The 20,642-nt window shown below is 35.6% G+C and overlaps 1 protein-coding gene across 8 annotated transcripts in view; it reads left to right on the top strand.

Annotated features, from left to right (window-relative positions):
- Positions 1–1,186: 1,186 nt before the first annotated feature.
- Positions 1,187–20,642, top strand: part of CABCOCO1 (ciliary associated calcium binding coiled-coil 1) — a 126,417-nt gene continuing 106,961 nt past the window's right edge. For 5 of the 8 annotated variants that reach the window (XR_013550465.2, XR_013550466.1, XM_060642667.3 and 2 more), the window contains exons 1-3: positions 1,258–1,508; positions 14,222–14,325; positions 19,679–19,848. Coding sequence is in view for 6 of the 8 variants with exons in the window: in XM_060642667.3 (XP_060498650.1) it covers positions 1,347–1,508; positions 14,222–14,325; positions 19,679–19,848 (436 nt within the window). In the remaining 2 variants the exon portion in view is untranslated. Of the gene's footprint in view, positions 1,509–8,681; positions 11,367–14,221; positions 14,326–19,678; positions 19,849–20,642 lie in introns of those variants that run through there. The other 3 variants (XM_060642671.3, XM_060642675.3, XM_060642670.3) reach the window with 3 other exon arrangements.

The following is a 20,642-nucleotide window of genomic DNA, read 5'->3' as shown; positions in this document are numbered from 1 at the left end:
TAAACCAGTTTCTTTAGGGATGAAAATATCAAGACACTACAATCCACTTGAAACGTTGGCCGAACATACACAAAACAAGAGAATTCATGAACATGGACTGATAGTACAAATTTTGGGCACAATTCTCACAAGCCTATGCTCGTGTTCAGTTTGACCTGAAAGGCAATGGGCAAATATAAGAGGCCCATAATGAAATATTATCCTGGCAGCTATGCACAGTGTGGACTAAAGTCAAGAGAAATATAATACAAACTAATGGTAATCCTAATAATATCTAGCAGTTACAGGTGCCAGACTCTGTTCTAAACATTCTCGTATATTAACGTGTTAAATCCTCACAGTAAGGCTAGGAGGCAGGCACTGTTATTATCTCATTTTACAGATGGGAAAACCAAAACATTTTTTAAAAACATGTGTGATTCTGGGGCGCCTGAGTGGCTCAGTTGGTTGAGCTTCCGGCATTAGCTCAGGTCATGATCTTACAGTTAGTGGTTTGGAGCCCCATATCCGGCTCTGTGCTTACAGATCAGAGCCTGGAGCCTGCTTCAGATTTTGTGTCTCCCTCTCTCTCTACCCCTCATGCTCTGTCTCTGTCTCTAAAAAACGAATAAACCTTAAAAAAATTGTTTAAAAATGTCTGATTTTTACAGGAAACTTTCTGCATAGCAACTTCCACGCAGGTAAATACAAGGTAGATTTTCAAAGCAGGTATTGTCATTCAGAGAAGAATATGAATACTGCCATTAATATATTATTTTTAAAATACTTTTATCATTGAAAACTTCAAATGTATCCAAAATAGAAAAAGTAGTGTAATGAGCACTCTCCTCCACGTACCCAGTCTTGATTCATCTACTCTACTTTCACTCAATGACCCAAACCCTTCCTCCCTCATTATTTTGGAGTAAATGCATACATTCTATCATCCCATCAACACTAAATCTTTCAATATGTATCTCTAATACGACACTTCTTTCTCCTTCTAAACGTGACAATAACACCTTAAAATTACAGTAATTTCTCAATACCAATACAGTAAAATCTCAATGCCAATCAATGATCAAGTTCCAATAATATGTCTCATTTCAGTATTTATTGAGAACTGGCTATGTTAGCATTAGATACTGCCATTTAAATTGCCTTTCTTCCCCCCCCCCTCCCCCCCTTGCTTTCACTCTTACTAAAAGGAAGGAGCCTGTCTCTCTACCCGATGATTCAAAGCTCTGCTGTGAGGGCACTTCGCAGAGCTGCCCGCAGCAGCCGGGACCCGGGTCTCCGGCCGCCCCGGCCCCGCCCCTGCCTTTTCCCAGAGGGGCCCTCTTGCCGACCCGGAAGCCGCTTCGCAGATGAATCTGTTCCCCAGACCCAGACCCCGGCCCCGCCCCGGTTGCCTAGGCGACGAAAGGCCGCAACTCCGCGGCGAGTTAATGACGATGTCTTTGGGGACTACTCCCGGGGGAACGACCCCCGCGGCGACGACCCCGGCGGGAACCACACCGGAGTTAGAGGTACGCCGCTCCTTCCCCGCACCCGCGACCCCCCGAGTGCACGCCCCGGGCCCGCAGGGTCCGCGGCTGAGGTCGGCCCCCAGGGAGGCACCCAGCGCCCGGGTTGGGAGCGCGGCACGGGATGAGGTCGGGTTGAGAGCTGGCCTAGGGCGGCGTCGGGGTCCCAAAGACAGGCGGGGATCATTGAGGCACCGCCCCGCGCCCCCGAGCCCTGCCGCAGACCGCGCGATGTGCCCTCGGGTAGAAACTGTAGAAATAACTCCCTTGGACGTTTTCGGGTCCCCGCGACCTCACGACGGCGCGCTTCTCTCGCTTCTCTGCACTTGAAAGGGGATCTTGGAATCTAAAATGGGCCAGTCCGTTTTTGGAAAGTGCTACTGATTTTTTTGCAATGATCACTGTTCTTACTGTTCAAAGATGTCATGGAATAAATAACTCTTCATTGTTGGTAGATTAATATTTGAAGGCCAGGGCTTGGTGTCTCCCTGGTTATTTTATCACTTCTCTAAATAAAGAAACACATGATAGGACAAAGGAGGGACGCTGGAAAATCGACCTTCTGCTTATGGCTTAGTTGCACAGCATCAGCTTGTCGTTAGGAAAGTTATTTAACTTCCTTGGGTCCCAGTGGTTTCCTGTGTTAAAAGAAAAAAAAAAAAAATTAAAAAGAAAAGGTTTATCTTTAGACCCCTCCCAACACCAACTCTCAATAATAAATGGGTTTTAGGTAACTTTAATTACTCATAAGCTTAGTATCCTATGATTTTAATTAAGGACATATCTGCTTTGCCAGATACTGCTAAAAAAAAAAAAAAAGTTTAAATCTGCATGCACTGAGTCCATCATGTTGTTCTATGAAGTTTGTCTTCAGTTTTTTTTTTTTTTTAAGACTGAAGGTGCATAATAATGTTATAATTAACATTGCTATGCTCAACTCTCTTATTAGTCTAAATAACATTTTTTTGTGTTCAGAAGATAAGTATTAGCTGCTATTTTATAAATGAGGAAACACGGAGTCAATAATTTAGTGCCTGGCTTCAGAGATATATACAAGTTGTTCCCAATCAAGATTCTTCTGAATACTGTATGCAGACCGCTAAAGCATGCTGGCTCTCCTATGAGCCTTTTGAAATTAGCATATATTAAAAACACATTTTAATGTGATAAACTGGTTACTAAGCTAGTTACTCCCTTGTGACCTCTAATGTAAGTAATAACAGTTTCAAAAGTGGCAGAGGAAATTTCCCAATTAAATAGTGTTACTTAAATATATACAAAAACTTACTTAAGAAAATGCTCATTTGGCATTGTACACTGCATATACTTGTTTATCCATGTAGATATGTCCTTTCCAAGAAGATTGATAAATTTGGGGCTAATGAATCTGCACTTAAAAAAAAAAAAAAAGAAATCGTTTTTAAAGATGCAAAGAAGTGCAATACTCCATGAAAAAAAAAAAAATCACCTTTTTTTTTTTTTTTTTTTTTTTGGTTGGGTCAGATGAATGAGTTAGTTATAGACCTTAGATGATTATCTGCCATGTTAGCACCTGTCAGTGGGCACATTTGTTAATTTCCTGGAGGAGCAGGTATTCCCTGTAATAAGCAATTCAGAAAATGCTCAGTCTTTTAGTTAGTAACAAACTGAAGAAATCTAGATGGAATTTGGACTCACTTAGCTGTACTCACTTAGCCTGTACTGAAAGGAACAGGCATATGATATGCTGCTTGGTAGGAATGCCATTTTCCATTCTAATGAAAGCAGAGTTCCTGTAGGTCACAGAGAAGCCAGCTGATCCATCCAGCTAGCATTCATTAGAGTGACAAGGCCTGCCTGCAGCCCACTGGTGCCCACAATGTGTTTTAGGGGGCAGATGGAAAAGATGGCAAAGACCTCTCTGAGTCTGTTCCCAAGGCTACTGCTTTTCAGTTAGATACTGAAAAGCAGCTCAGCTCAGATTCTTTCCAGAGTTGATCCCCCAAGACCTAGTCCCTTATGGTGTCATTTCTAATATATTCTGTATCCAAATTGACTTAGCCAGTAGACCATCTAAGTCATCTGAGCCAAACAGTTAGTGAAATATTTCCTTTTTCGCCAAGTCGATCAAAAATAAAGCATAAGCTTCCAGTAGTTTGAGGTTTCCAGACTTATGTGTTGTCAGTACCTAGAATAAAAACAATCAATTATCCTGATCACATAGTAGGCACTCAGTAAAACATGATAACTAATTAAAATCACAGGTGGTTACTTATCCAAGGAAGGTACTTATCATAAACCAAAATCTATTGAGATACTGTGAACAAGCAGGCATGAGATGCAGGTCCAGGATTTTTTTTTTTTTTTCTGTAAACACTGCATAAACTATTTTTGCCAACTTTTTGAATTCGACATTCCAGTTTCTTTAGTAACATGGGAGTAAATGCCTCCCTCTAGAAGATAAGACTAAATGTTTTGGAAATACCTGTGTAAATTCATAAGACTAGACAAAAATGACAAAAATCTGAAAATGTTTGCTATGTATAGATCTGAAAATGAAAGGTATTTATAAATATTTATAAATTAAATCATAAATGAGTTTATAAATGAATACTTAGACTGTAATCATTAGTCTTTTATCAGTAGCTTGTTCATACATAAACTGACTTTCTTAGTATCTTAAAAAAAATACTGTTTAGGAAATATAATCATTTAAGTAGTATATACATAAAAGGACTATACTTCAACTCACATTGGAGACCTAAAAGAAAACATAAATGATTATTGCCCAATTGCTTCTTCTGAATTATGTCTCTGAGTGTTACCCCATTCCTAATGGATGACATTTACTCAGTGCCTTCGAGACTTTATCTTAGTTACTGAAGTAAGGGCACTTACATAATCTTGGGTGGAAAGGTAGTGTTACTTGTCTTGGAGATCTTCAACATGTCCAGGAGAAGGCCATAGACAATTCTCTCTACATTAGGTGATCTCCCTACAGACCTTGAAAGCAGCCTTCACTGCATCATCAACAGGTTAGAGAGAAACTCTTGGGGCTCAACTTGAGCAGCAAGATGATCAGGGTCTTGCAATTTCTGTATCACTCAAGAGATATTTATTGAAACCATTTTTAGCACATACCATGGGAAAACCTGAGCAGGACCATGGGGGGATGCCAAAAATATTGCTTTTTAAAATATTGTTGAGAAGATAGTACTAATGTTCTTCAAAATGTTAATATGCAGTAGTATTATTTATAAAACATTTAGAACCTCTGGGAATAGTGGCTGTGGGTTTGGAGATATTGACAGACATTTGGGCTTGTCTTTCTTTTTACCAGTGGTCTTTGAGTTTCCTCTCTTATTTTAAAAGTCCTGCTTCTCCTTTCTTCAGCTCTTTAAGGTTATGCAAGTAAACTTTAATATTTTTCTAACATATAAAGTTTTATTTTACGGGGTGCCTGGGAGGCTCAGTCGGTTAAGCGTCCGACTTCGGCCCAGGTCATGATCTCACGGTCTGTGAGTTCGAGCCCCGCGTCGGGCTCTGTGCTGACAGCTCAGAGCCTGGAGCCTGTTTCAGATTCTGTGTCTCCCTCTCTCTCTGCCCCTCTCCTGTTCATGCTCTGTCTCTCTCTGTCTCAAAAGTAAATAAACGTTAAAAAAATAAATAAAAAAAAAGTTTTATTTTACTACAGTTATGTCTTTAACATCACTAAAATGAATTTTTGATAGATATATTTGGTATATTTGAAATGAGGATCTAATTTTATCTTCTTCTAGACATGAACCATCAGTTATGCCAGCTTCATTTACTAAATAAACTGTCCTCTCTTTCCATCGAAAATGGACTGTCACTATCACATGTGTATATACACATGAATAAATGCAAGGATGGCCAGAATAGTAGAACAGAATAGAGAATCCAAACATATATATGTATACATGTATGTGTATAAATGTATATGTATGTATATATGTGTGTGTATATATATATATATATATATATGTATTTTTGAATTTCCGAAAACCTATATATATTGTACATTATTATATTTTTAATAACCTTTCTTTTCCAGTGACCTAATTTGGAAAGGTTTCACTCATTATTTTCCTTTTTGAAGATGTATGTATTCTTGCATAATTTTAAAAAATTATTTTGTAAGTTTCCAGAATGATACAATTGAGATTCAAAATTGTCATCACATTACATTTATGATGTGGGAAGGATTTAATTTTTTTAATTTGAAATTTTCCGGTGAATCTCCTTTATTAAGCCTTTTTATTAAACTTTTGATAAAGTTTATAACTTCTTTAGGTCTATATCTTTCTTATTATATTTATAACTAAGTATAGTTTAATCAAGTTTCTACCATTTCCATTTCTGATTAGTTTCTAATATAGAGAAAAGCCATTGGCCTTTATATATTTATGTTATGTAACCATCTTATCAAATTTCTTATTAACTCAAACCATGTTAGTACAATGTCAGGTTTCTTAGGTATGCAACCCTGTAATCTTCAAATAAAGATTTTTTATTTCTTAATTTTCAATATTTAAGACACATATTTAGTTTCTTATTATATTAGTTAGGTTCTCTGTAGAGTGTTGAATTACAATAATGTTACTAACCAAGATCCCTTTTTAGTTTCTGGTTTCATAAGAATGACTTCAGTTTTTCACCATTCAATCTGATGTTTTGGCAAACAATTATTTTTGTGTTTAAGTTTTTTTTTTTCTATTTATGTTTTACTAAGAGTTTTGCTGCTGAATTCCAGCAAATGCTTGCTCATTATTTACTTATATAATTATACCATTTTAATCATTTAATCTGACATAAAAATATGCTACAGTTGTTAATGATGATCCATCCTTGCATCTCTGAAATTAACCTTATTTGGTCACAGCTTATTTTTCTTTGAGTACACTGTTGGACACAACTTTCTAAGATAATATTTTAATTAAAATATTTGCATTTGAATTCATTAATGATTTTGGTTTATAATTTCCATTTTGCTCTAGTTTAGGTTTTTCTGTGTGGACTATGCTGACTGCTTAAAAATAAATTGTCTACAGTCTGTAATTATTAGACTAACAGAATTTATGTGTTCCTGATTGTTAGGTAGAACTTCAAGTGTACAACTGTGTGGGCATGGTGACTTTTTAAAAAGTAGACATCCAGTTTAATTTGGTCAGTTCCATTGCCTTTTTCACCTCTGCTCAAATTTGATAACTTCTATATTCTAGGAAATCACCCATTGTCTTATAATTTCCAAATGTATTTCCATATAATGTGGCATATAGTTATTTTTTCTTTTAATCACATTTGCCAAAGGTTTTTGCCTATTTTATTCATTATTTTAAATATCTAGTTCTTGTTTTGACTTATCCTTCTTTCATCTATTATTTAAAAATATATATATTTTTCTTTTTCTTACATTGGCTCCTTAGGATGGCCTGGACTGTAGTGAGGTGAGTGAGGCAGTCTCCTTGGGCACAAAATTTAGGAATGCCAAAATTTAGTAGTCAAGATGAACTTTAGTTGAAGGCATTTTTTAAAAATTGAAAGTTAATACAAAAAGCCCATAATGGATCAAAATTTTACATAAAGACAGCATCAGAGCTACTGAGTTTTCCTTTTGCCTTAGGCTCTGACATCACTCAACACAGTGCTGCTTCTTAGTACATTTATTTTCATGCTTGAAGAGAGCCTTTCAGAGTGTGGAAATTGCAGACTAGTCTATGTTCTCTAGGACTGTGAAACCCCTCTTTAGTCATGTTTGATGAATTGTGTTGTCCTTCTTTTAATGAACATTTATTAAGAATCTTTTGAGAATACTACCAGTGATGTGTAGAAAGATGCCCTGAAAGCTTAATTCTAGAAGAAAGACATATATACAATGTGGAAATTTTAGGTGAGTTAGAGAAAAAATTCAGAGACAAGATTATCTGGCAAATAATATTAAGCTTACAATTTTATTGCTTCTGGAATAATTGCTAAAATCCACCAGGTGGTGGAGTAAAATGAGTTACAGTGAAGTTTAGCTTACATATTTTTCTAGTCAGAGATGTAATTTTACAGAGAAAACCAAATTATATATCCACATTTTTATTAGGCTATTCATGAATTTTCTATTGTATCTTTAATTTTTATAAGTCAGAATATATGTGTTGAAAGATTAAAGATTTTTTTACCACCTTATATTCTTTCAAGTGCAAGGCAGCATATAAACAAACAAAAAAAGAGTTATAGTTTAAAATAGGTTCAGGAATTCAATTTAAAACAAAAGAAAACAACAACAAAGCCAGAGGCAAGCCCTCCTACAAGATGATTATCGTAAGCTGTCGAGTTTTAGCAAAAAGAGAGACACTAATATTGAGCATCTTAGCTAGAGTTATTATTGTAAAAAAGGTTTAAGATTGTTGTAGTCTCTTTCAGACAGCTCTTGTGTGACCTATTTTCTTCTAATGTCTGTGTGAACATTTTCACATCTAATAAAATTTATTGAAGGTACAATGTACTTTTCATGCATATTTTTATTTGTTAATAATGACAGCAATCTTTGTTAAAATATCATAATGATATTTAACATGAACTCAAACCTAGGTTCAAATGACTTGCTGTAAGTCACAAAATTAGTCAGTAGTCAAAGCCTCATGAGCCCTCCAAGTCCAAGTCCTACTGTTCATCATGCTCCTTCACCTATAATGGCATCAGATGATAGAGATGAATTCAGGCAGTTGATTAACAACCTATGTTGATATGACTAGGATCTGCAGAATTCTAAAAAGAAGTAAAAGATTGAATGACTGTCCCTGATAAATTTACAGTCTAATGGAGTTGACAGTACAAGAATAATTATACTTTACTGCCAATAATAAAAAACATAACCAACAAACATTTAACAAATATATAGTCATATGTTACAGACTAAAATGCTGTCCTATCCAAAAACTGAGTGCATATAACTCAATTTACAAGTATCTGAGGGCCTACTAGCTGCAAGATATTATATTAGGTACTAAAAGTATTTTTTTCTTATTGAGTATATAATCTAATAGAATGACCTAGTTTAAATTGCTAACCCTGGGTTACAAAAAGATAGGTAATAAAGTACATTATTGTATGTCTGAATTAGATTTTTAAAAATAAAAATACAATAATTTAATATTAAATTACAAACATTAAGATGATTACCATTCCCAATAAGTGTTAGCTTTGGGATTTTTCTACTCTTGAAAAGAAATAAGGAAAATGTGGGATGTTATCTTGTTAACTATAGCAAAGCATTTTGTTGCTGTTCTTATTTATTGGAACCCATTCACATGGAAGGATAATTAACCATTTGTTGCGTTGAAAACATTTGCTCCCTCCCCCACCCCTCCAAATCTCACAATTCTTGATTTTTGTGGAGCTGCTGCTTCCTATTTCTACTTCTCCATCACCTCTTCCATCCCCCATTCACAGCTCTTCTCCTCATGCTCTGGCTCTAGGCAGTTTGATCCATCCTCACACTTGGAGTGACTCCTAAAGCAACATTTTAAAACTTGACCTTTCTGAGTCTACCATTTCTAATTACCTTCTAAGCATTTCTTCCTTGATATGCATATTCCACTTTAAACTCAACCATTGAAATCAAACTCATCACGTCGCCTTCTTAAAACCAGCATCATCTTCTGATGCTTCCATTTTTATTGGTGTAATGAGAGTGCCACGTATGGTTCTTACAGACTGTACTCTGAACAACAGGACATGGCTGAGGGTTGAACAGGAGGTGAAACTACTGTATTCACAAGTAGTGCACTTAGACGCAGGGCTATATCAGCCTTAAACCTTTTAACACATCCTCTACTCACAGAGGTTGCCTGGTCATACAAAGGTGGCATAGGTGCTATTGGAGGCCCTAAGAATCATCGCCTTTCTCTCAGTCATCTATTTCAAAAACTCATACCCTCTATTCATTCTGGCCTCTTGTAGTCCCCCATATATAATATGTTGCATTCACCCCTTTCTTTTCATGCACACTGCTAGGAACCCAGTGCAGTCTGATGCCTCATTCCTGAAAAGTTCAAAAACATTTTCATTGAACTCTCCTCTAAGTCCTTTCTCTGCTCCTGTCTGTCCTTCACCCTCCTACAAATTGCCTTTCCTTAAAGCACAATTTTATCTTGTCACTTGACTGCTAAAAAATTTCATGGGTTCCTTATTCCCTATATTATTAAAAACAAACTCTTCAGCCTATCACTCTTTGACCAGCCAAGGTCTAAAATATTTGTGATCTCTTGTGCAGTATCTTGCATGTTGTAATCAGGAAATATTTATTTAATTATTAAATTTGAGGTCTCCCACAATATGTTTCCAATGCCCACTTCCCACTTAGATCCAACTAGTCCCTGACTTGTATCCATGACACCATTGTGTGAATTAGTTGATATTTATAGAACCAGTCCCCAAGTATCCTGTTGCCGATTCATCCACCTGGGGAATCATTCTTGCCCAATCTCACCAACGTCCATTTCTGGACCTCCTCTCTATAGGCTTTCCTTGGTCTGTCTCTGTTCTTGTTCCTTTATTATGGCTCACTTTTCATTTTATTTTCTTGTCTTAAAGTCACCCTTGGTTTGTTCCTTCCTCTAGACGTTAAGATAGTGAGGCTAACAAGTTGTTTCGTTTTGTTTTGTTTTACTTTTCTTTGCCTCCTCTTGAAGCCCAAGCACAATGAGGAATATGTAGATATTTTTTAAAGTTTGTAAATTGACTCATTCTTGTTTTATCGATTCCTGGATGCCTAAGAAGATACATATTCCAGACCATTGTCCTCCATAAAAAATCCAGAATACTCAAACTAAGATAGGACTCATGCTCCTTTCCTTTCTGAGTTTTCCATATTCTCTGTCTGTATCTGTTCTCTCTGTGTCTCTCTGTTTATATGTTCTCTCTATGTCTCTCTGTCTGAACTCGGTTCTTCCTCTTGGTTTGTGTTTGATTTCCATCCTGTGGGAAGCCAACGACCCACTTGAATGGTCCACTTCTGGGTTCCTTGGACCTGGGCTGCCTGAATCATCTTGGTGATTATGAGGGGACCCTCAGAGGAACAGTTGTACCCCCAAATTAAGTCTGCACAGCACCGCTTATTTGACCTTTGAGGATCAGTAAGTTCCTCCTCTGGGAAACAGTTGGTTTAATGCCGATGCAATTTTTGCCTCTGTGCTTCTCTGAATCTATTCACTGGGGAAAAGAAAACTTGGGAGAACTGATATGGGGACCTGTTCTCACTTCCTATTCTCTTTGTGTTCTAAATTTCTTTAGCTGGCCCTGAACCTAGTCTCATTTTAATCATAAGACTCTGGTTCAGCTCTTGGACAGTTTTTCTTAAGCCTGTTAGCTAGAATAAGAGACTGATTCACTTAGCTCCAAAGACAAAGGACACTTGCTCCTTCCCACCAGAAGGTGTTCTTAGATGACTCAGAACTGAGGGAAGTGTCAGTCCCATAGAGGAGATCTCCCCCATGATAATTCATTTTTGGCTTGCCTGGGATGCACACGTAAAACTGATCATCCAGTGCTCTGAGCCCCACAGTGGTTTTAGACTGTCACTGGGAGAAACCAAGACACATATGAGGGGAAGATCAGCCCTTTGGTGACTCTCTGGGAAGTTCTCGCCATAAGCAGCACATTCGATCCACCAAATGCTTTCCCTACAATAGAGTTTCAGCTTCTAACCCTTTTTCTTTCTTTTCCAGTGCTGGGTAGATGTGTCCTCATGGCAGTTCTGGAATGTTGGTATTGTGTTGAGGATTGGTGGCCAATCCTGTTGACCAAAACTCTTAGAATAAAGAAGTGGCCCTGCTACCCCTGGTTGCACTGGGTTTTCAGCTTATCTGGGTGAGGCATGTGGCAGGCTGGTCACTGCTGGGTGGTCATCTCCTTGTTGGATTGCCTAGAAACATGTAACCTGCCACAGGAAAAAATAGAAAATTTGAACAGACCAATTACCAGCAATAAAATTGAATCAGTAATCAGTAAACAGTAGTCCAGGACCAGATAGATGGCTTCACAGGCAAATTTTACCAAACATTTAAAGAAGTGTTAACACCTATTTTTCTCAAACTGTACCAAAAGAATACAAGAGGAAGGAAAACTTCCAAATTCATTCTCTGAGGCCCGAATCACTCTGATACCAAAACCAGATAAAGGCACCACCAAAAAAAAAGAGAACTGCCGACCACTATCGCTCATGAATAAAGTTGCAAAGATCCTTAACAAAATATTAGCAGACTGAATCCAATAATACATTAAAAAATCATACACCACAATCAAGTGGGATTTATTCCCAGGATGCAAGTGTGGTTCAATATTCATAAAACAATCAATGTGATACATCACATCAATAAGAGAAAGGATAAAAACCATATGATCATTTCAATAGATGCAGAAAAAGTATTTGACAAAATACAATATCTATTCCTACTTCAACGAAGTAAGTCTAGAGGGAACATACCTCAACATAATAAAGGCCTTATATGAAAAACCCGCAGCCAATATCATAGTCAATGGTGAAAACTGAGAGCTTTTCCCCTAAGGTCAGGAACAAGACAAGGATGTTCACTCACCACTTTTATTCAACATAGTATTGGAAGTCCTAGTCACAGCAATTAGACAACATAAAGAAATAAAACACATCAGGGGCGCCTGGGTGGCGCAGTCGGTTAAGCGTCTGACTTCAGCCAGGTCACGATCTCGCGGTCCGTGAGTTCGAGCCCCGCGTCAGGCTCTGGGTTGATGGCTCGGAGCCTGGAGCCTGTTTCTGATTCTGTGTCTCCCTCTCTCTCTGACCCTCCCCTGTTCATGCTCTGTCTCTCTCTGTCCCAAAAATAAATAAAAAACGTTGAAAAAAAAAATTAAAAAAAAAAAGAAATAAAACACATCCAAATTAGTAAGGAAGAAGTAAAACCCACTATTTGCAGATGATGTGATACTATATATATAGAAAATCTGAAAGACACCACCAAAAAGTTATAAGAACTGATAAATGAATTCAGTAAAGTCACAGGATACAAAATCAATGTGCAGAAATCTGTTGCATTCCTATGCATTAATAATGAAGCAGTGGGAAGTGAAATTAAGAAAGCAATCCCATATACAATTTTACCAAAAACAATAAAATATCTAGGAATAAACTTAACCAAAGAGGTGAAAGACCTATACTCCGAATGTTATAGCACACTAATGAAAGATGACACCAAAAAATGGAAAGACATTCCATACTCATGGATTGGAAGAACAACAATGTTAAAATGTATGTAATACCCAAAAAATCTACAGATTTAATGCAGTCCCTATCAAAATACCAACAGCATTTTTTATAGAACTAGAATAAACAATCTTAAAATTTGTATGGAACCACAAAAGATTTCAAATAAAGCAATCTTGAAAGAGAAAAAAATGGAGGTATCACAATTGCAGGTCAAGTTATATTACAAAGCAGTAGTACTTAAAAACAGCATAGTACTGGCATACCATAGACACATAGATCAATGGAATAGAACAGAAAACCCAGAAACAAACCCACAATTGTATGGCCAATTAATCTTCAACAAAGGAGGAATGAATGTACAATGGGAAAAAGACGGTCTCTTCAACAAATGGTGTTGGAAAACTGGACAGCCACATACATGCAAGAGAGTGAAACTGGACCACTTTCACCATACACAAAAATAAATTGAAAATAGATTAAAGATCTAAATATGACACCTGAAACCATAAGAATCCTTGAAGAGAGCATAGGAAGTCATCTCTCTGACATTGGCCATACCAACATTTTTCTAAATATATGTCCTGAGGCAAGAGAAATAAAAGCAAAAATGAACTATTAGGACTACATCAAAATAAAGTTTCTGCACAACAAATGAAACAATCAACAAAACTAACTGAAACTAAAAGGCAAAATACTAATGGGAGAAGATGTTTGCAAATGACATCTGATGAAAGGTTAGTATCTAAAATATATAAAGAACTGATACAACTCAATACCCCCAAAGCAAATAATCCCATTAAAAACAGGCAGAAGACATGAACAGACATTTCTCCAAAGAAAACATCCAGATGGCCAACTGACACATGAAAGGATGCTCAACATCACTCATCATCAGGGAAATGCAAATCAAAACTACAATGAGATATCACCTCAAAATGGCTAAAATCAAAAATATAAGAAATAACAAGTGGTGAAAATGTAGAGAAAAAGGAACCCTCATGCACTATCTGGGGGAATGTAAACTGGTGCAGCCACTGGAACACAGTATGGAGGTCCCTGAAAAAATTAAAAATATATCTACCCTACGATCCAGTAATTGCACTGCAGGGTATTTATCCAAAAAATACAAAAACACTAATTCACAGGGATACGTGCACCCCTATGTTTATTGCAGCATTACTTATGATAGCCATAAATATCATATTTATGATAGCCAAACTATCATAAAGAAGTTTGTTAACTGAAAGCCATCACCCAGTTTTAAATATGTGTAAAAGACAAATTAACTAGAAATTCAACTTTTCAGAAGAGAAGTACCATTACTTGAAAACAGAGGAGAAAAATGATTATCTGGAAGACTGTCATATTTAAATTTTATTTCTTATTGCAACTAGAACACAGAACAAATTTTCATATCATTGGATTAATATGTAGAACATGTGATTGAAATAACTCATTCCACCTTTTTTGTTGTTGTTGGTAGAGAGATGCTGAATTCCAGGAGCATGAAAAGATTCTGTCTCCAGATTTTCTTTCAGCTGCTCAAATCACTGAAATGCTAACAGAAGACATAAATGGAGTTCAACAGTAAGCACTTCAATATTACAACCAAATCTAGAACAGTTCTAGTTCTGCATCTATAAATGGCCATGAAATGCTATTAGAAATTTTAAACTTTTTAAAAAAGAGTTATTGTGTCAGGCAAATATATATACTCTGGAGATTATGTGTATATATAATTATATATATCGCCATCCAGAGTCTGGAACATGAAAATTCTCAAACAACTGACTTTTTACACTGCTCAGCTATCTTCCTTGTGGGAGAAATGTGTTTCAGATCAATGTGTTAATGTTAAGAGAGAGTAAGGATTTATTGTTAAAAGCAGCCTTTAACATATGCTGTCTTCTGCTTCTTTTCTTTTTCATTCATAAAACTTTCAATATGCACAATAACCTTTAAGTCTTCTGTCTCATTGTGACAAGGATAAGTTGTACTTTTTGTAATATTAATAATTAATACATTTTAATATTTTGGAAATCCTGAGTATTAAGCCATCTACCTGGGATTTTTATCAGATATGAAGCTATACTAAATACTCTGATTTCATATATTTTGCCTAAAAATGCGAGTAAAACTGAATTTATGGGCAACAATTCTAGTATATGTACATCTCATTCTTAAGGCCATTGATTTCTACAGCAAATTATTTACTTAGAATTCTAGTTAGATATATCTAAGACACAAGTTCCTAAAACGTGTTTTGAATAATCAGTCATTTCAAAAGTTATGTTGCTCTAATAATGGAAACCTCATTGACTATAATGTGTAGAGAGTGGGAATGATGTGATGTTCTTGATTATAATGTCTCATAAGATTTCTGTAGGCCTGTCGTCCGGATGTTAGGGTATTGTGGACCATAATGGACAAACAGAAAATGATCCTGTCAGTGTCTGTCATTTGCAGATCTTACAAATATTGTGAAATAGAGGTGATTTACTACTGAGAAGAAAATATGACAGGTGTACTGGCTGGAAGAGAAATCTGAGAAGAGAAGGCATATTAAGAGCAGGCAAATGACACTGACAGGCCTTTTCCCACGATGCTCTTTACCTTCAGGACCTGCAAATCCTGCTAGAAATCCTGGTGATCTGTGATTTGACCATACTGCTTACTATCTATATCTTTATAAGTATTAGTCAGTCAATTAAAAAATTTCACAGATATTTAAACAAGTATCTCATGATGATTTTACCATTTTTAAAGAAATGAATACCCATTGGGAATTTTGGTTTTTAGTGTGAGAATTGATTAGTAAACTGCATTCATTGTAATGGTATCCCTGATTATTTGTGCTTAGTAAATAAAATATTATTTTCCATTTCTAGGTAATCTCAAATGTTGGTCATTGAAATGCAAAACATAGGTTATTTAATATGGGCAAAATAATATGATGCAAATGACAGATATTTAATATATTTTACAATTTATTTGTATTAAATATTAAAGATGTTATATTAAATGCAATTAATATTAAATAAAAGGTATTGCAAACAAATTGTTTTTAGACTCATTTCTTACCAAATTTTAAGTTTTACTGCATCCCATTCCTTGTATAACAATCTTTTTTTTTCCATTTATTGGCTCTGTTTGTTGTTAAATATTTAAATTTTAAAAGTATTTTCAGTCTTTAAGAGGTGACTTCTAGGATAAAAGAAATGATACAGAGGGTGATACAGAAGTTAGCAGTATAGAAGCAACGAGGTTCAATGCAGGTTGACCTTTTAGACTTTCTCATTAATAGAATTCACCTGAAGTAATCTCATATTTTAGGATATCAATTTTGGGTAAATGACAGTGTTATGTCAGGAGCCATTTCTTCGCAAAGTAATTTTCTTGAGGTTCTTTATGTGATTTTTAGAACAGTAATCCTGAAATATTTGCAATCAATCATTCATTTCTATTTAAAATAGCATTATTATAAATGGGGATTACATACCTTTCAAAATGACAGAAATATAATTTAGGTATCCTGTCACCAAGTGACAGAAGTATGCCAAAATCATACAGTCTACAAAGCTATAAACCTATTTAAATAAATTACAGGAAATCAGCACATTTCCTTAGCTTTTAAAATTAAAAATTGTGTTTCATGAAAGCAGCCAACCAAATGAAACATTATAGTATCATTAAAACATATTTCTAGAGCACACTTCAAGTGAAGTTAAATGTCTGCATACATTTCTCATGATCTCCTAACTATTATCAATCATTCATGCTTTTAATGTAACCCTGATTTTTTACAGATCCGCCCAAATCCTTTTTGAAAAAAAGGATAAGGACTAAATTGAAAATAACTATTTGAACACAGAAATAACCCTGAAAGATCTTTTAATAACCTTTCCATAACTGGGCCTTCATGCGCTGTTCAGCTCCTGCCTTAAGGCTTATTTCTGCATGTCATCATATTTAAAAAATAAGATGCACTCCAATTTCAAGAGCATGTAGGAATAATGTAATGCTTTCACTGGAATTCTTGGTGAGACAAAGTTGATCACCTATCACTATAGCACAATTTCCTAGATCCCTGTGAAGCATCTTTCTCTTTTCCTGTAGTCTCTAATGCCACAACAACAGCCATCTCTCCCCTCTCCCATGTCCCGTCTCTTCTTATCCCCAGAGGAAAAACTTACAAGTTTGCCAGTAAAATGCGTGGAAGCTTTGCATTCAGACTGTGGCAGCATCTTGCTCCAAATGCTTCCCTGCATAATCTCCTTTGGGGTGAAATGACTGAACAAAGAATAGAAATGGTTAATATTTGGCCCTGCAATTCAAGTTGAAGGTTAAGTTTCAAATGGTACTAGGGGAAGTGGTGGCAGGGGAATGAGGGAGAGCAAAGATACAGGGATGCCAAAGAAGTTTCACTAAGATATTCTTAGACAAATAGTTGCCTTCATTTACATACAGCAAAACACTGAAAAAATGAAAATGAAAGGCAGGGAGCACATGTAACTATTTAGGTCAAATATTTAATATTTAAAAAACGTATGGAGATGGCAGATGAAGAGTGCAGTTAGAAGGAAGACTAACTGTTGGAAACAGAAGACAATGTTATGTATATGTAAAATATACATAACAACTTTCAAAGATAGATTGAGTCCAGAGTTGATTGATGCAAGGCCTCAGTGGTATCATCAAGAAATGAGTATAATTTTGGGACTGATTTTTCTTATGATTATAAGATGGGTACCAGTAGTGGTCAAATGTACTTATTTACTTTTTTGTATTTCTGTTCCACAGAAGAAAGTAGACCTCATCCTTAGTTATGAATTCAAACACTTTTAGGAGAGTGTTCACCATACACCAATAGTTTCTATAGGGAATACATATACGGAATGCCATTTTATGGCATGATGGGATGGGGGTGAGAGTATCACAATTGGTTTAGAAGAATCAGAACTCATTTTTGGCATTGAGGTCTACTTTGATACCACTATAGATGAGATTGATGTTAAACACAACATCAGCTTCATTTGTTCCCAAACTTGTTTAATCCTGTTGTATTTATCATTCTGATCATAAAATCTATTTCAATATTATTAATAATAAAGACTTCCTGTTTGTGAAAATGGCAGTATAAAGTTGTCACACACCCACATATGCTCCCTCAGAAATCTATTAAGCAATGAGGAAATACCAATCACTTCTTTGTCCAAATAAGGGGAATGCTGTAAATCCAAACTACAAAATGTGAGGATGATTGCCAGAAACATTATAGATCAAGCAGGAGTGGAGGAGAAAGAGCAAGAAGGATACACATAGTTAAAGATCTTAGAATGAGCTAAAAAAAAGATAAGTATTCTCCTAGATCAGAAGAAAAACCTGAAGTGCCATTTCAAGAACCCTTGTATGCAACATCAGGATGAGGAGGCACAGGCTTGGAACAGATAATTGACATATTTACAAGAAATAGATTGTTTATGTGATGGTAATGACTTTTTTCTTTTCTTTTAACCCACTAATTGAAAAAAGAGTAATAACCTGGAATAATTGGAACAAACTTATTTTGTAGCTTGTCACTTGGCCAGGTTTGAGTACAAAACAAAGAATATGCATAAAATGACATTTAAAAAATAATTGAAGAGGGGCGCCTGGGTGGCTCAGTCGGTTGAGCATCCGACTTCAGCTCAGGTCATGATCTCACAGTCTGTGAGTTCGAGCCCTGCATCGCGCTCTGTGCTGACAGCTTAGAGCCTGGAGCCTGCTTCAGATTCCGTGTCTTCCTCTCTCTGCCCCTCCCTCGTTCATGTTCTGTGTCTCTCTCTGTCAAACATAAATATTTAAAAAAAGTTTTTAAATAATTTAAGAATAAAGGGTAAAAAACCTGGCAGGCAAAGAAAATACAACCAAATGAACATAGCCATGAGTATATAAAATATACTGTGAAATATTTATCATGAACTAAAAAGAAACTTATGAAACAATCACAACAAGAGCATAAAATAGAGATACAAAAACTCAAGGAAGAGATAACAGATAAAAGGTGATAAAACATGTAAAACAGCAAAGAATAGAAAACAAAGTTCTTACAGAGGTGAGATCCATAAGCAGCCCAAGGGTTTGAAACTGCTGAAAACACTAAGGAACTGTATTGAGAAAGATACATAAATGAAAAGGAAATGATCTGAAAAAATTTTTGAAGGTTAACAGAAATTATAGCTAGAGGCAAAATGAGTAAAATAGACATAATTGGAATTCTTTAAAAAAGAAAACAGAACAGGGGCAACTGGGTGGCTAGTCAGTTAAGTATCTGATTCTTGGTTTCAGCTCAGGTCATGATCTCATGGTTCCTGAGTTCAAGACCCACTTCAGGCTCCTGCCCTGACAGCTGCGGAGACTGCTTGGGATTCTGTGCCTCCCTCTCTCTTTGCCTTTCCCCCACATGCTCATGCTCTCTCTCTCCCAAAATTAAGTAAATATTAAAAAAAGAAAGAAAACAGAACAAATATTTCACAATACAGTTCCAGAACATTGTCAGAAATAAATTTGATCATATAAATAGAAAAAGGAATTGAATTTTGGAGAAAAAAAATGCTAGTAAAGTTACTATACTTGGAAGATGGAAGAGGAAGAAGAGGAAGAAGGTGAAGGGAACAATGAGAAGAATAGAAGAAGTGGAGGAAGAAGCCCAAAAAGAGTGCTCATGCTTGTTCTCTTCATCTCTTTCTTACCTCTCGTTTCCTTTTTTGTTGTTGTTGTTTTTTCTGTTTCCCTTTTGAATGTCATTTTAGACTTAGGATTTTGACATAACTTAAGGATATTTTTAGATTCAGAGCGTTATATAATTTTAATTCAAGAAAAATATCTGCGTTTTTAAAACGTAGAAGAGGAAATGTTCACTAATCTGATTTTAATGTCTGGATTTTTCTTTTCATTACAGAAAACTGAAAAAGTTTTTGAATTTCAAAAACCTTCAAACCTGTTTAAAGGAAGCCATTCTACTAGATTATTATGTATCTGGATTTTTGTGGGCTAGAGGAATGGACTTTTCTGTTATTCAATATTCAAAATTTATGACTTTACTAGATATGTTACTTCATAATCTTAGAAGTAAGTACATTGTTTTTTCTTTTAAGAAAACATTTAGTCCACCGTCTAAATGAATGTTCTTACACAAAAGTTCCTAATTTTATTGTAATTCCTTTAATGAAAATTATGTTTTTTTTTCCCCAGGTAGATCAAAGATATGGTTCATACCTTCATTAAGTTGTAAAATTTCAAGTAGTATTAAATAATGCTAAAGTTCTCTTAACTTGCCAAAGATATGTTAACTTCATTTAAAAATCGTGTCAATGCCATCTATCCCCAAAATGTCAAGTAGTTCACATTTATTTAGGTAATTTTTAATTATTTGAGATGTTTTCATTTCATCTAACCTACAAGTATTACTAGATATCTCAGAATGATTAATGAGAGGAGGTAACTTTAGCCAATATCTAAACCCCATTAAATGGACATTACTCACATTCACTTAGATTTTGTGACTTTTTTCTTATATAACTTATATATAAGTTTTTTTTATATACTTTTTTCTTCTATATTTTCTATAGAATGAGTTACTATAGGAAATTCGGATCTTCCTTAGAGCCCTTTTAAATGTGATAAATTTTATTTCAGAATAAATAGGAGTGCTTCTTGGAAGGAAGAAAAGAAGGAAATCTATCACTGATATATTGCCAACTCTGTGTGCTAGGCACTATGTTTGGTTCTAATCTTTAACATGCATTATTGAATCTCAGAGCAACTCCCACATGGGAGGTATTATAACCACAATCTCAGAGCTGAGCAAGTAGTCCACAGAGCAGGGATGCAAGCTGTGAAGTGGCAGAACTAGAACTTGAATC

The sequence above is a fragment of the Panthera onca genome, chromosome D2 (genome assembly GCF_046562875.1).
Source record: "Panthera onca isolate mPanOnc1 chromosome D2, mPanOnc1 haplotype 2, whole genome shotgun sequence".
NCBI lineage: Eukaryota > Metazoa > Chordata > Mammalia > Carnivora > Felidae > Panthera > Panthera onca.
This window is presented reverse-complemented; position numbering and strand designations above follow the sequence as displayed.